This window comes from Lampris incognitus, chromosome 5 (genome assembly GCF_029633865.1).
Source record: "Lampris incognitus isolate fLamInc1 chromosome 5, fLamInc1.hap2, whole genome shotgun sequence".
Taxonomy (NCBI): domain Eukaryota; kingdom Metazoa; phylum Chordata; class Actinopteri; order Lampriformes; family Lampridae; genus Lampris; species Lampris incognitus.
This window is the reverse complement of record NC_079215.1, coordinates 57,184,772-57,200,338: the sequence shown is the minus strand read 5'-3', so window position 1 is coordinate 57,200,338 and position 15,567 is coordinate 57,184,772. Positions and strand designations below refer to the sequence as shown.

At 42.3% G+C, this 15,567-nt stretch overlaps 1 protein-coding gene across 1 annotated transcript in view; it reads right to left on the bottom strand.

Annotated features, from left to right (window-relative positions):
• Window positions 1-15,567, bottom strand: part of sorcs3a (sortilin related VPS10 domain containing receptor 3a) — a 397,304-nt gene that overhangs the window by 233,075 nt on the left and 148,662 nt on the right. The window contains exon 2 of the mRNA XM_056280569.1: window positions 8,482-8,549. Within this exon, the coding sequence (XP_056136544.1) occupies window positions 8,482-8,549 (68 nt within the window). The remainder of the gene's footprint in view (window positions 1-8,481; window positions 8,550-15,567) is intronic.

The window sequence follows — 15,567 nt, the reverse complement described above, 5'->3', positions numbered from 1 at the left end:
TCCAGCTACCTTTCTCCCTGAATTCCACCCAGATTGTGTCCTTTTCTTGACTTCCGTCTTACAACCACCTTCTGTCTGTATTGTCGATCCTAAATACTTGAATTTGTTAACTTCTGGGACATCTTCTCCTACTAAGGTCATTCCTGGACTTTCTACTTGCTTATTTATATACAGGTTCTGGTCACACTTTATTTTAGGGGGTCGGAAATTACCTAGTAATTTTCTAGTAATAAGGTGGTAATTATCACATAATTTCTTAGAAATAAGTTTGAAATTACCTTGTAATCTAGGTTAGGGGTTAGGGTTAGCTGTAAAATTACCTGTATAAACTACCACCTTATTACTAGGAATTTACAAGGTAATTTCAACCTTATTTCTAAGAAATTACGTGATAATTAAAACCGTATTACTAGGAAATTACTAGGTAATGTTCGACCCCCTAAAATAAAGTGTTACCCAGGTTCTCAGTCTTTGTTCTGCTGATCTTTAGTCCTCTAATCACTTGCACTTCTCTCCTTTCTTGAAAATCTCTCTCCAACCTTTCCTTGTCCTCGTTTGCTAGCACAATGTCATCAGCAAACCTTGTGCTCCATGATGGCTCTTTCTTAACATGTTGTGTGGGGCCTGTCCATTAGTATCACAAACAGGAAAGGGCTCAAAGCCGATCCTCGATGCAGTCTTACCTTTACCTCAAACTCACTTGATGTTCCCACTGCACACTGAACTACGGTCTTACAGTCCCTGTACATGTCCTGAATTATGCTGATGTAATTTTCTGCCATTCCCTTCGCTCTGAGGCAATACCACAACTCCTCTCTCAGTCCTCTATTTTAAGCCTTCTCTAAATCAATAAATACGTAGCGCAATTCTTTCTGTCCTTCAATGTATTTGTCAGCTAAGGTCCTGAGTACAAATATCACATCTGTGGTACTTCTTCCAGGCATGAATCCAAATTGTTATTTCCCTATAGTAACTTCCTTCTTAAGTCTCACTTCAGTCGCTCTCTCCCATAACTTCATTGCACGTCCCATCAATCTTATCCCTCTGTAGTCGTTGCAACTTTGAGCATCACCATTTTTCCTTGTGAATTGGTATTCTTTCTCCATTTATCTTGCATTTCCTCAGTCTGTATTATGTTGTTGAAGAGTCTAGTCAGGAACTCTGTGCCAGTATTGCCTAAGTATTTCCAAACTTCTGCTGGTATATTGTTCGGTCCCACAGCTTTTCAATTTTTCATTTCTTGCACGCTTTTATCGCCTCATCCATTGTAATTTCTCCCATGTCCTCTTCATTCCTTGGTGGTTCAATCTGTCCTTCTTTCTCTGTTATTCTCTTCATTCAATTTAGGTGACCGAAATAATCCCTCCATCTCTGTAAAATATCCTCATCTTTTGACAGTACTCTTCCATCTGTGTCCTTGGATCAGTTTTACTTGTTCAACATCATTGCTTGCTCTGTCCCTCTGTTTGGCTATTCTATATATATATATATATATATATCTGCTTATGGCATAAAAAAGCTTGTACAGTCTCATAAAGAATTTATTTGAATCACTGGATTTTATATATATATATATATATATACACACACACACACACACACACACACCTTTGCTCCTTCCTTTGTATCTAGTCTTTTGTACATGTCCTCATATGCTCTTGCCCTTGTTATCGCTACCGCTCTCTTTGTTTGTTTCTTAGCTTTTTTGTATTCATTCTTGTTTTGTTCATTTCTTTTTTTCCCTGTTTCATTTTGGCCAACTTTATTTTCTTTATGCAGTGCTGCACTTCTTCCTCCCACCACCAACTTCCCTGTCTCTTCTTTATACCCCCTTGAGATTCTCCTAGCGCTCGCCTGCCTGTTTCCCTTAGTATTTCTGCTGTTCTGTCCCAATCTAGTGGCAATCTGTCTCCCAACAGCTCTCTTACCTTCATCCTAAAGCTTTCTCTACAAGGTTCCTCTTTCAGCTTCCACCATTGAATCCATGCCGCTGGTCTTTGTACACTGAGTTTCTTTCTTGTCTTTGTTCGGCATATTAGTGGTCTATGTTGTTTTGTTACACACTCGTTTGGTACTACTTTGCAATTTACAGCTTCCCTCAAGTGACGCTTTCTGCATACGATGTAGTCTATTTGCATAGTTTGGCCTCCACTCTTGTGGGTTGCTGTCTGTTCTTCCCCCTTTTTGAAATATGTATCAACAATAGCCATATCATTTCTTGTAGCAAAATCAACTACTCGACTCCCCATCTGCATTTCTCATTCCGAACCTGAATTATCCCATGACATCCTCATCGCCACCATTTCCTTCTCCCATGTGTCCATTCAAGTAAGCTCTTTCATTCCCTGGTATGCCTGCCATTACCTTGTCCGGTTATCTCCAGAAATTCACATTTTCTTCCTCATCGCAACCCACCTGTGGTGCATATGAATGTATTATATATGCCAGATGTCCATACAAATCCAACCTCATCCAAATCAGCCTATCCGATTACCTCTTTACTTCTATGACTTTCTGTTGTAGCTCCCTGTCTAGGATTATTCCCACACCGTTCCTTTTATTGACTGTCCAATTTCTCTGTCCTTGCCTCCTTTCCACTTTGTCTTCTGCACACACATCACTTGTTCATCACCTGTTCATCATGTCTGTTATTTCTCTCCCTCTGCTTTGTCATTGTCTATACATTAAGTGTGGCCATTCTAAAGTTTTTCTTCTTCAGTTCTCTCTTCTCTCTTTTCTGTCTTACTTGTACCCCTCCTCTCCTCTGTCTTTTCCTACATTCCCTAACAGGCGCATAGTTTCCATCGACACCCTGTGAGGGCACAGCACCAATGCTGGTCGTTGTTAACCCCAGGCCTCGACTGATCCGGTATGTCATTCCTGGTTTTATTAGCCCGCATAATGACTTGGCAGAATTTTACATCACATGCCCTTCCTGACACATCCACTAACCCTATGGACGGGGGCACCGGTAAAGCGTTGGATGCCATCCCATTATCCATGGACTTATGCCCATGCCTATTGCCTGAATTGTCTTCTAAATTAAAATAAATAAATAAATAAAAAATCAGAGGAACAGAAACCAAATGTGCAATTGTATTCAGCAACAGATATATATAGCCCAATAGAGCAGAAGCTTCTGTAGTAATGCACTCTTTTGTGCAACTCTACTACTACTATTACTATTACTACTTCTACTACTGCAATAACATGAGGAACAAGATCAGTACCAGTACATTTGTCCCTACAGCTAGGCTACATGATGTAATCGTTGTTACGTGCTACTTAGATACATCTCTATAGGGAGCTCACACATTTTTAAAGAGGTCATATCATGCTTTTGGGGTTTTTCCCTTTCCCTTAGTGTGTTACATAGCTGGGAGGTGCATGTAAAATGCCTCCAGTTACAACACCCAACGTCCACGCCAAAGGGCGTTATTCTCGCCGACAGAAAACACTGCCTGAAACACCTCGTTCGCAGCCCAGTGTTTTCTCCTGTTACTTATATAAGTCACTTTGCAACACATTTTCATAATGCCTGCGTAGCTGCTAGTTTGACCTGCCCTCAAACAAAGACTGGTAGAGTAGACGGGTAACAGATTTTGACACAACATCGGGAGGAGTTTGGGTAGTATGTATACAGTATCAAGAAGATGCCAATTTCTTCGGTGCAAAAGCAAATTCCCTTTGGACTTCCAAAGAAAGACAAAATGAAGAATCAGTTAAAATTCTTTGTACCACTATTCCTCGGCAGTGCAACCCCCCCCCTCTTTTTATGTCCCCTTCATTTTACCGAGGACTGCTTCCTGAAACAGGCACAGTTCTGTATGATCCGTCAAAAGACTAGGGAGACGTTATTTGTTAACAAACTTTTACTGAATATATTAGGGAAAACAGCATACATAACTCGAGCAAGTGGCACTCACGTTGGCTCCATTACACTCCACAACCTACTTCCTGCTAAGCGCAAGAGTATAACTACGCATGTGTGTGCATTAACATGAAAACCCAACACACTACACCCCTTTCCCCCAGTTCACAAAATCTGCCAAGTGCCATGGCGGGTGATGCTCTCTTGCAGGGCGCTGAACAGGGGTGGTGGGCTCAGGCACATCCACAGGTCCAGAAGGACTTTCACCAGGCCTGGCGGCATCAGCATCCTCTGGCGTTCTTGGCCTTGCAGGCAGGGCTGATTCAGGTGGTAAATCTTCAGGTGGCAGGCCCCCATGATCATTAGACTCTTTAGAGGCCGTATCAGTGCGTGAAGTTACCTGACCACACAACTGATCCACATGGCGGTGATGCAATTACCTATCTGATGTCTGCACTCTGTATGAAATTGGGCCAGTGAAATCCACAATCACACCCGAGACCCATTTGTGACCCCAGTATAACTCCTCATGTACACACCGTCATCTGGGCCTTCATGCTTCTCCCACTCACCTCCTGCTTGTGGTACATCTCATTCTCATAGTCAGGATGAAGGTGAGGTAGGGCAGTGGTCAGGCGTCGGTTCATGAGAAATTTGACAGGGCTTTTCCCTGTTGATGAATTAGGGGTGACATGCTGGGACAGCAGAAATCTAGCCAGACGTGTCTGCCAGTCACCAACAGTGATCCTGGATAAAGCCTCTTTGGTTGTCTGGACCATGTGTTCTGCTTGGCCATTCGAACTGGGACGGCACGACGCTGTGGTCACATGCCTGATGCTATTACACCTGGAAAACTGCTAGAACTCTGCAGAGGTGAAGGAGGGACCATTGTCAGAGACAATTACATCTGGTAACCTGTGAGTTGCAAAGAGGAGTCTTAGTGTGCTGATGACTGCAGAAGACGACATGGAACTCACCATGGACACATCTAACCACTTAGCGTGTCAGTCCACTACTATGAGGAACGTCTTTCCTTGGAATGGACCAGCAAAGTCAATGTGTAGATGGGACTATTTCTTAGTCGTCCACTCCAAAGGATGCAGCTGTGCTGTAGGTGGCGTGTGATGTGACCTCTGGCAGCTTTCACAGGCTTTGACCATTTTCTCCATCTCTATATCCATACCTGGCCACCATGCATAACTTCTTGCCAGACCTTTCATGTGCACAACGCCAGGGTGTGCATCATGTAGCATGGCGAGCACTTCCTTCCTCACCAGGTTGGGAATAACTACGACTCCCCCATAACAAACAGTTCTTATGTGCAGACAACTCATGACGACGGACAAGAAATGGCTTGAAATGGCTGTCGGGCGCATCTGTTGGCCATCCATGTAGAACCCAGCGCAGCACACAGGACAGAACCAGATCTTTCAAAGTAAGGGCAACATTTTTTTTTTTCATGCAACAGGGCATCTGGCACCATTTCCAGCAAAATCACTTCTAGTGGTGGTGGCGTCTCAGTCACAGTAGCAGGCCGTGGTAAGCGACTCAAAGCATCTGCATTCACCAGCTGTTTACTTGGCCGATAGCTCAACTCATAATCATTGGCCCCAAGGATCACACTCTAATGCAGCATGCATGGGGACAGGACTGGTGGCATTGACTTGGACGGGTGCAGTAGGCCTAAGAGGGGTTTGTGGTCAGTGAAAATCACAAAGTGGTGGCCAGAGAGGTATTGATGAAATTTCTTGACTGCAAAAAGTACTGCCAATGCCTCTTTGTCGATTTGTGCATAATTCCTCACTGTGGTGGACAGCGTTCTGGATGCAGACGGGAGCCTCTCGGCCATCCAGCTCCACATGGAAGAGCAGCGCCCCCGGGCCATAAGGTGAGGCATCACACACCAGCGCCAGGGGTTTCATCACATCATAGTGTGCCACCAAGTCCTCAGTCTGTAGCAAATGTTTTGCAGCAGTGTATGCATTTTCGTGTGTGTCATACCACTGCCGTGAGGCAGGCAGGTCAAGTAGAAGATGATGCAGAGGTTCCAGGACAGTAGCCTTGCTGGGCAAAAAGCAGCTGTAAAAATTCAGCAGCCCAAGAAACGATTAAAGCTCTGCTTTGTTCTGAGGTGAGGGCGCCTTCTGAAAATGACCGTCCACGGTCGTTCTAGTAGTTTTAAAGTTCCAGTCGTTGTTTGGGGCTGTTTCAATATTTATTTTTCGATTCTTTTTTTTTTTTTTACATTTCACGTTTTATAGGCCTTCTTAGATTTGTTAGAATAGCAATGTGTGTTTTCCGTTTCGTTTTTCAGGTAATATTTTCACTTTTTCAGTTTTGCTATTCAAGCTCGACCGTGTCTCTCTGAAGTTTAAATTGTTACCATATAGTATTATAGTTGCTAAAATGTTAATTTTGGTGTCGGTCATTTCCCAACAGACATACTAACATATGTAATGCATCAATATCTCAACTGGGTATTTATCTTGATAGAATATAGACTTTAAAAACCAGTGGTCATTTTGACCGCCCATGGTCGTTTTAGGTAGGAGTGAAAGCCCAGTCGTTCTAGGGCATTTATGTCTTGTGACTGAAAGACAAAATTCCCTGTTATGTCACATAATAGCAGGTAATGAACATACTATTTACCAGATATGTCCTGCTGTAATTTTTACAGCAGGACATATCTGTGATGTGATGTGTGGAGAGTGGACATCCGCAGCAAAAAAAAATATAGTAATTTTTCATGCTGCGGATGTCCACTCTCATATTCCGGATGGTATTTGGGCTAAAACATGTACGGATGGGTTTGAAACTTGCCATTTCCAATCAAGAACGAGAAAATGTGTAACTTAGTAAATTTGTAATTTACTTACAGAACATGTACACCAGTGTTGTATTGAACTGTATGTTTCCCCATCGTGCTCTGTCTCTCCCTGCAGATGAGGCGGTGCTAAAAAGCACTGACTGCTTCCCCTTGGGTGGCTTTCGGAAGTTGGCCAATCAGAAGAAAGCAGTGGGCTTTAAAGGAGGGGGGCCTTAAAGGGACAGCTTAAACAAGCTCAAACGGCTTGTTTCAGACAGAGGATGAACAGAGGAGCTACATAAAGGGCCAGTATAAGATAATTTTTTTTTTTTGAACTGTGAATCATGCAAAGCTACTCTAGTGGAGCTCCAGAATAAAAATATAGAGCTGGAATGAGCATGATATGGCCACTTTAAAGCCTACGAAGAAGCGCTGTATAGTCGCCTAACCTACAAACGAATTGTAAAATGATGCAGATAGACTCCAGCTATGAAATTAAAGTTCAGTTTATCATACATCCGCATGAATAATGCTATTCTTCTTACCACATCAGATGGTTCATAACCTTTACCACACTCTCACCATAAGATACGTATATGGGGCCGCACACCATTTTCCAAAATAACCATGGCAGCATTATCATGAGGCTTGAGTTTGTCTGTGAATGTTCTCATTCATCCAGGTCATGGTTATCCAAAGGAGTTGAATCAAGTGCAACTGGACTCGGTATATATCCGTGAAGACGTTTCGCCTCTCATCCAAGAGACTTCCTCAGTTCGTGCCTTTCTGACTAGACCAAGCTAGTCTGATTGGCTGGTGATGAGACTCAGCATTTATCCTCTAGGAGTCATTGTCAGAGCTATAGATATATGCATGGCACAGGAGAGCCATGCATATCAATAGCTCTGACAACGACGGTACACAAAAGAGCCACTCATATCTATGGCTCTGTTAGCGACGGGCGTTGGTAAACATTGGATCACAAAGAGCCACGCATATCGATAGCTCTGACAACGACTCCTAGAGGATAAATGCTGAGTCTCATCACCAGCCAGTCAGACTAGCTTGGTCTAGTCAGAAAGGCACGAACTGAGGAAGCCTCTTGGATGAAAGGCGAAACGTCTTCACGGATATATACCAAGTCCAGGTGCACTTGATTCAACTCCTTTGGACAGGCTTGAGTTTGTGACGTCAGGGCAAGCACAAACCATATGGAGAAGGGGGAGGGGGCCCCATAATTCATTTTATTGTTTGGAGCAATTATATACATCTTGTGCCTATAATGGTCTAATGGTGCCTATTGTAGTTGTGCATCATCTTAAATGTAAATAATTCATCATTGTGGTTATTATGATTATTATAATGATCATTAAGCTGTTTTGGCACCCCCTCTGTCACTCGGTGCCCTACACACAGCGCGTGTATCAGAATACTACTCTCAAACAGCCCATGCTTCCCTCTCACCATCAGCCACAGTTTCATCCACATGCCAAGTGGATGAAATTAGGCAAATTCTTTAAAACCGTGTCTCCTGTTGCTGTGTTTAATCGAATGAACAATTTCTCTGTGCGCAGGGTAAGACGGGAAACATTCAAGACTAAAAGACAAATGGGCGAGTGATAATTGCATACAATTGGAAAAATTCAGAATAATCAAAAAATACAGTTAGAAAGTGCGGAAAGAGCAAATTGCATTTGTCATTTCCCCAATTTACCTGAATTGAATGAATGAATGAATAGTTATGTGTATTTTGTAAAATAAATAGTCTGTTTTTTTGGGTTTTTTTTTTTGTTTTTTCACTCACCTCCAGAGAGTGCTCTCAGTCACACTGCCAATATGGAAATCATACAGCTTGGTCAAAATCAGGATCACCTGTAAGGACAAGGAAATTCTAACATTACAATAATAACAACAACAACAATAATAATAATATTAATAATAACAATAATAATATATGTTATCCTTTAAGTCCTAAAGCCATATTGGAAGGTGTAATGTTTCTTGGCATATTTAAGATGTGACAGATTTAGAGAAAAGTCCTGGGCTGGATCAGTGTGTGCAATGTTTAGGTCATTTAATTGTGCCTGAATGAATTCTATCCAAGAGGATACGATCTTGCAATCCTTTAGTTTACATGAGTGGGCTTTTGTCACCTTCTATCGCTGATTTATTTTGTACAATAAATAACTCATAAATATCCCAGAATGAATACTTTTGTAATAATTTTATTTAATGTATACTGTCAGGTCAGACTTTCATGGCAAAAATGAGAAGACATGTTACATTTTGTCTTTAGCTTAGCAGATAAAATAAGGAAGAACAAGTAGATATGACAGAGCAACCTTGTAAAAGATCTTTGCCAACAGATTCTGCATTGGCTCTCGCTCTCTCTCTATATATAAATTAGAATTTAGAATTAATACGTATTGTTAAATTGACATAAACCGATCGCTTGAGTATTGAGAAACACACCCCTAAGATGAATCTTCTAGCTGAGCGTCAACACAACCCAATGTGGCAATCGTTTTAGCAGTCAGAAACCATGATATAGTTCAATTTTAGCAATGAGCAAAGTTTACAGTACACCATGTGTATCTTCATTTATTTCACATGTATTCATGTATGTTTATTCAGTGTTCTGAATAAACATACATATCAATGTTCTAACCATAGATTGGCCCATCTCCCTACCCCGATTTAAATGTATCAAAATTCTAACTGTTCTAACTGTAACTCGGCCCATCCTCCCACCCTGTAATTGGACACCGCACATAGAACGTAGGCAACCAGTATATATACACTACCGTTCAAAAGTTTAGGATCACCCAAACAATTTTGTGTTTTCCATGAAAAGTCACACTTATTCACCACCATATGTTGTGAAATGAATAGAAAATAGAGTCAAGACATTGACAAGGTTAGAAATAATGATTTGTATTTGAAATAAGATTTTTTTTTACATCAAACTTTGCTTTCGTCAAAGAATCCTCCATTTGCAGCAATTACAGCATTGCAGACCTTTGGCATTCTAGCTGTTAATTTGTTGAGGTAATCTGGAGAAATTGCACCCCACGCTTCCAGAAGCAGCTCCCACAAGTTGGATTGGTTGGATGGGCACTTCTTTGAGCAGATTGAGTTTCTGGAGCATCACATTTGTGGGGTCAATTAAACGCTCAAAATGGCCAGAAAAAGAGAACTTTCATCTGAAACTCGACAGTCTATTCTTGTTCTTAGAAATGAAGGCTATTCCATGTGAGAAATTGCTAAGAAATTGAAGATTTCCTACACCGATGTGTACTACTCCCTTCAGAGGACAGCACAAACAGGCTCTAACAGGTACTATTTAATGAAGATGCCAGTTGGGGACCTGTGAGGCGTCTGTTTCTCAAACTAGAGACTCTAATGTACTTATCTTCTTGCTCAGTTGTGCAACGCGGCCTCCCACTTCTTTTTCTACTCTGGTTAGAGCCTGTTTGTGCTGTCCTCTGAAGGGAGTAGTACACACCGGTGTAGGAAATCTTCAATTTCTTAGCAATTTCTCGCATGGAATAGCCTTCATTTCTAAGAACAAGAATAGACTGTCGAGTTTCAGATGAAAGTTCTCTTTTTCTGGCCATTTTGAGCGTTTAATTGACCCCACAAATGTGATGCTCCAGAAACTCAATCTGCTCAAAGAAGTGCCCATCCAACCAATCCAACTTGTGGGAGCTGCTTCTGGAAGCGTGGGGTGCAATTTCTCCAGATTACCTCAACAAATTAACAGCTAGAATGCCAAAGGTCTGCAATGCTGTAATTGCTGCAAATGGAGGATTCTTTGACGAAAGCAAAGTTTGATGTAAAAAAAATCTTATTTCAAATACAAATCATTATTTCTAACCTTGTCAATGTCTTGACTCTATTTTCTATTCATTTCACAACATATGGTGGTGAATAAGTGTGACTTTTCATGGAAAACACGAAATTGTTTGGGTGATCCCAAACTTTTGAACGGTAGTGTATAATGACATTTACTGTTACCATGTAGGCAGCTGATGAGTGCACTGAGCACGAAACAGGCTTGTTCTGCCATTTAACAACTTTGAGCTGTAAAATATATCTTTGCTCCTGAATTGTTGAGCTCTTTTTTCTACACCGAAGGTTTCATCACAGCATCCTGTGGACATATACACTATGTGTGTGTGTATGTGTGTGAGAGTGTGTGTAAACACTGAAAGGCATAACCAAATTTTTCCGGCTTGGTGTACAGGAATATCTATACTGAATACAAACTGGAAGTCCACAAGTCAAACTGGGAGACATTAGCAAAGGTGGTTGACAATGGCAGCGCTAAGATCCTGTGGGACTTCCAGTTTCAGACTGAAAAGCAGGGGCTGGCATACCAACCAGACATTGTGGTGGTCGACAAGGAACAGAAGACAGCAGTAGTGATTGATGTAGCAATCCTGAGCAATGGCAACATCAGGAAGAAAGAGTGTGAGAAGCTAGAGAAATACCACGGGCTAAAGGAAGAACTAGATTGTATATGGAAGTTGAAATCCACAGTAGTCCCACATGCAAAAGGACTGCTAGGGACTGTGACCCCCAAACTGAGAGGGAGGTTCCAGAAGATTCCAAGAACAACATCTGAGGTCTCCACACAGAACAGTGTGGTCCTAGGAACAGCTAAGATACTGTGAAGAACCCTCAAACTCCCAGGCCTCTGGTAGAGGACCCGAGCTTGAGGAAGACACACACCACCAAAAAAAGGGGTGAGCTTCCGGGGTGAAGTGGAGTGAGGGGTCAGGCGTCCAGATGGTGTGGCGGTCTATTCCATGGCCTACCAACCCCCCTGATGTCTTAGCACTCCGGCATTGTGTCATTTTCTTGGCCAGCGTCTGTTTAGTTTCCCCAATGTACAAGTCATGGCAATCCACCTGGCACTTAACAGTGTACACTATATTGCTCTATTTGTTCTGGGGGACCTGATCCTTGGAGTGGACCACCATCTGGCTCAGCGTGTTTTGGGGTTTGAAAGCAACTGAGATGTAGTGTTTGGAAAATATGCATCTCAACTCTTCCGACACTCCCGCCACATATGGAATCACCACTGGTTTATGCTTAGACAGCTGTTGTCCTTCCCCTGTCTTCGATCAGTTGGCGCTCTTAGTTTGTGCTCCAGTGGATGATGAGAGTCAAACCTTAAGTACTGATCAGTATGTGTTGGTTTACACATCAACAATCAAATGCCCCCCATCACCAATGGCAATTTCACAGTCTAAGAAGGCTAACCAGTCATTTTTCACATCCTCCCTGGTGAACTTGGTGTGGTTGTCCACAGAGTTAATGTGGTCGGGAAAATGTGGTACATCCTGAGATTTAATTTTAACCCATGTGTCGTCCACAAATCTGAACCAATGGCTAGGTGGTGCCCCTGGATAGGACATCAGAGCCCTCTTTTCCACTTCCTCCATATACAAGTTGGCTACTACAGGTCAGACTGGGGAACCCATAGCACACCCATGCCTCTGCCTACAGTACTGCCCCCTGTATGTGAAGTACATGAACTGAAGACACAGCTTCAGGAGCAGACGCCCTTGGTCAGTGTTAAGGGTGGTCCTATTGCTAAGGGTGGGGTCGTGTTTGAATTTCATACGGATGATCTCCACTGCTTAATCAACAAGAATGCATGTTGTGAAGTACCAATATCCATTATTTAGGCGGTACTAATGCTTGTGCCAGCTGAAACTCTCTCGTATGCATGTAGAAAGCTCCTGGATTTGACCATAGTGGAGAGCTCTATCCATGGGTCTCTATGAACCCTGCTTGGTCTCTGATGTTTTGGAGATATAGTCAGCAGGTGAGGCACTTTGAAAGGCACTGTGCAAATGACTTGATAAAAAGGTCAAGTCTGGTGTGAGAGAATCAGCAGTGAGCCTCAAAGCTCTGACTTGCAATCCAGTTCAGCGGTTCGGACTCGGTGGAGCATGTGACAACAAACAATGTTCTGTTGTAAGTAAAGAACCCCATACTCTCTAAAAAGGCTTGCGTATCAAACAAGCAGTAGCAGCCAAGAATGGACAAAAGATCTCTACTACGACCCATTCATTTCACGGTGTGTTACTGCAGAACACATCAAGCCTCTGCTGCAGAGAATGAGAGATTCAGGAATCAGGATTAATCTAGCTCCGTTTCTTTCATGTACTTACATACACAAAATAAACGAAATCCTGTTTCTCCCAGCCCACAGCAGCGCAACACAAAAGACAAAAACACACATCCCAAATTTCCCAAAAACGACACCACCAAAAACATAAAAAAAAAAAAAAAACAGAGAACAAAGCAAAAAAAAAAGTCAGTTACCAAAACAGTCCACTCAGTGCAACAGAGTCCAAAAATTATACTGTCCAGGAGAACGAAGGCCAGTCAGGATGACTGTCGGAACTACCAGTCAGCATGGGCTAGCAGTTAGCTTAGCCTGCCCCGCTTCCGCGTCCTGTCAGACCGCCCTCGGTGTTACAGATGGTTATAGATGGCAGATATAAAGTTGAAATGGAGATTAGAGGTGATAAACGTTGAGAGGAATTTAAAATTAAAAAAAAAGTTTATTACATATTACCATCTGTTAGCAGTGACATCAATGACTGGCATTCATTCAATTGTGAAATTCGTTCATACATCTATCACTTCATTCTTTCTGCCCTGTTTTGCTTCCCTGAAAAATTAAATGTTGCTCCTATTCATTAGCATCATTGTCCCTGGTTAACTTTTCCCTTCCTCTTGCAACAAGCGTATGGCTCAGTTAAGTAACTGTACAAGCTGGATTTGAGTCACCGGACTAGGAGGGCATTCATATACTCTGGGCTTGCACCGTCTGACAACCGCCAACATTCATGGTCAGAGGAACCGAAACTCTGCATGGGCGGACCCTCGTGGTTTAAATGTCTTGATGAAGCTGACTGGCCTAGAGTCTTCTATGACCTTTCACCCCTGGCAGAGCCTCACTGGCTTGGAGAGCCTTTCAAACAAGACAACCCCTCAGCAGGAACCATTGGTTAGCTCTCATGGGAAGATGTGCCACATAGCCCAAAGGCGCTTATGATTATGACCGCAAACATGTTGGCTAGGTCAGGCAAAATTGCACTGCCATGGAGAAAGACAAATATTTGCTAAACAGGATGGTTTCCATGTTGGTGAAATGCATTGTGACATGACACTTATCTATTTCTACAATAACTATATCTTTGTGTGTGTGCCAGGGAAAAATAATGTGGTTGTAATTCTGTTACTAGTTGCATGGCTGCGTGTCGTTGGTGCCTTTTGAGAAAAGTAAAGTATTCCTCAATGTGTGCGAGCTTGTGTGATCCCATGGACTTTGTTCTGTCAGTAAAAAGTGGTGAAACAGGGGTGGGGGCTGATTTGATTGCCCGTGAAAATCTTAAAACATGTTAAAGGACAAAAAAAGTCCTGATCAGCAAACCTAAAGCAGAATAGGTAAGGTGAGTACATCGAGTGGCAGATATGAATGAGAACACCACTTGAGTTTTGAGGAACCCTTGTTTCTGCTAGTGCTTGTTTTGGATGCTGGACACAAGTGTTGACGCTCATTCTTCACATGACAGCGGGTAAAGTGAACGGATGAAACTGCAGTGTGCTTGAAAAAAAAGTTTGATGTGGCAGCACTTCAGGTACACTTTCTTCTTTTGAAACCCCAATTGACCTGCAATTACCGGATGTAAATGTCAGTCGTGCCACACTCGCAACATCCCCGTTGCCTCAGCAATTAACTGTGGTGAGAAGTATATCATTAACATAACTAAATGTCCCATGTCCACAAAGATCAAGCCAAAGTGCCAAATACAATTTTGCATACTGATTTAGTTCATGGTACGCTAATGACAATGCTAATGTCTTTTCCAAAGAAAATACTGTGGAACTATTTGCAGAGCTGTAGTTTAATCGTGTTAGACACCTAAGTGGATTTTACCTTCAATGGTGGCTAGTTGCACTGGCCTGCCTGTCAACACTGCTAAATTAAACAGTTATTTTACAGTAGTGGATGAGGAATTATGCACCAGGAGACATGGGAATGCACACTCTCATTTAAATTAATTATGAATGAAATACATGGCTTGAGGTTCCAAAACATTGATCTTTTGATGAAGTCGTTCCTATGTTAATTTGGATGCATGCTTTGTGTCATTGTTGTGCTGAAAGATGAAATTCCTCTTTATCTTCAGCTTTCTAGCATATGCCTGAAGGTTTTGCGCCGAAATCGACCAGTATTTGGAGCTATTCATAATTCCCTCCTACTTGACTTAAAGTCCCAGTTCCAGCTGAAGAAAATCAGCCCAAAACCATAATGCTTGTTATCACCATGCTTCACCATGGGTATGGTGTTCTTTTGGTGATGTGATGTACAGAGTTGTTTTTGCACCAACATGCCTTCTCAAGTTATGGGCAAAAAGTTCCACCTTGGTCTCATCAGACTAGGGGCAGAGCATAGGGGGGGGGGCTTCTTGGGCTCCAGCCCCAAATGTTTTCTCAAGAGCCCCATTTTTTTTAGGTTTTTAAAATAACTTCAACTTTATGTCATTTCCCCTCTGTCTCTCTGACTGGACCAGCAAATCAGTGGAGTAGAATCTCTATTACCTGGGTAATATCACAATCTATAGGTCCACCCTAACATTGTCATGGGGGATTTTCTTGTTTCATTCTGTCATGTCACCTCACTGAACAAGCTTGCTAGCTAGCTAACCAGCTATGAATATACGGAAGTTTTATTGAGGAATCAACCTAAGCCACCATCCACCGAACATGGTTCAGCAGCATCAGCATCAGCCGGTGAACCCCGGAAAAGATGTTTTGTTTCAGGTTGTGAATCTGCAGCTGTAACACTTAGGCTACTAGCAGA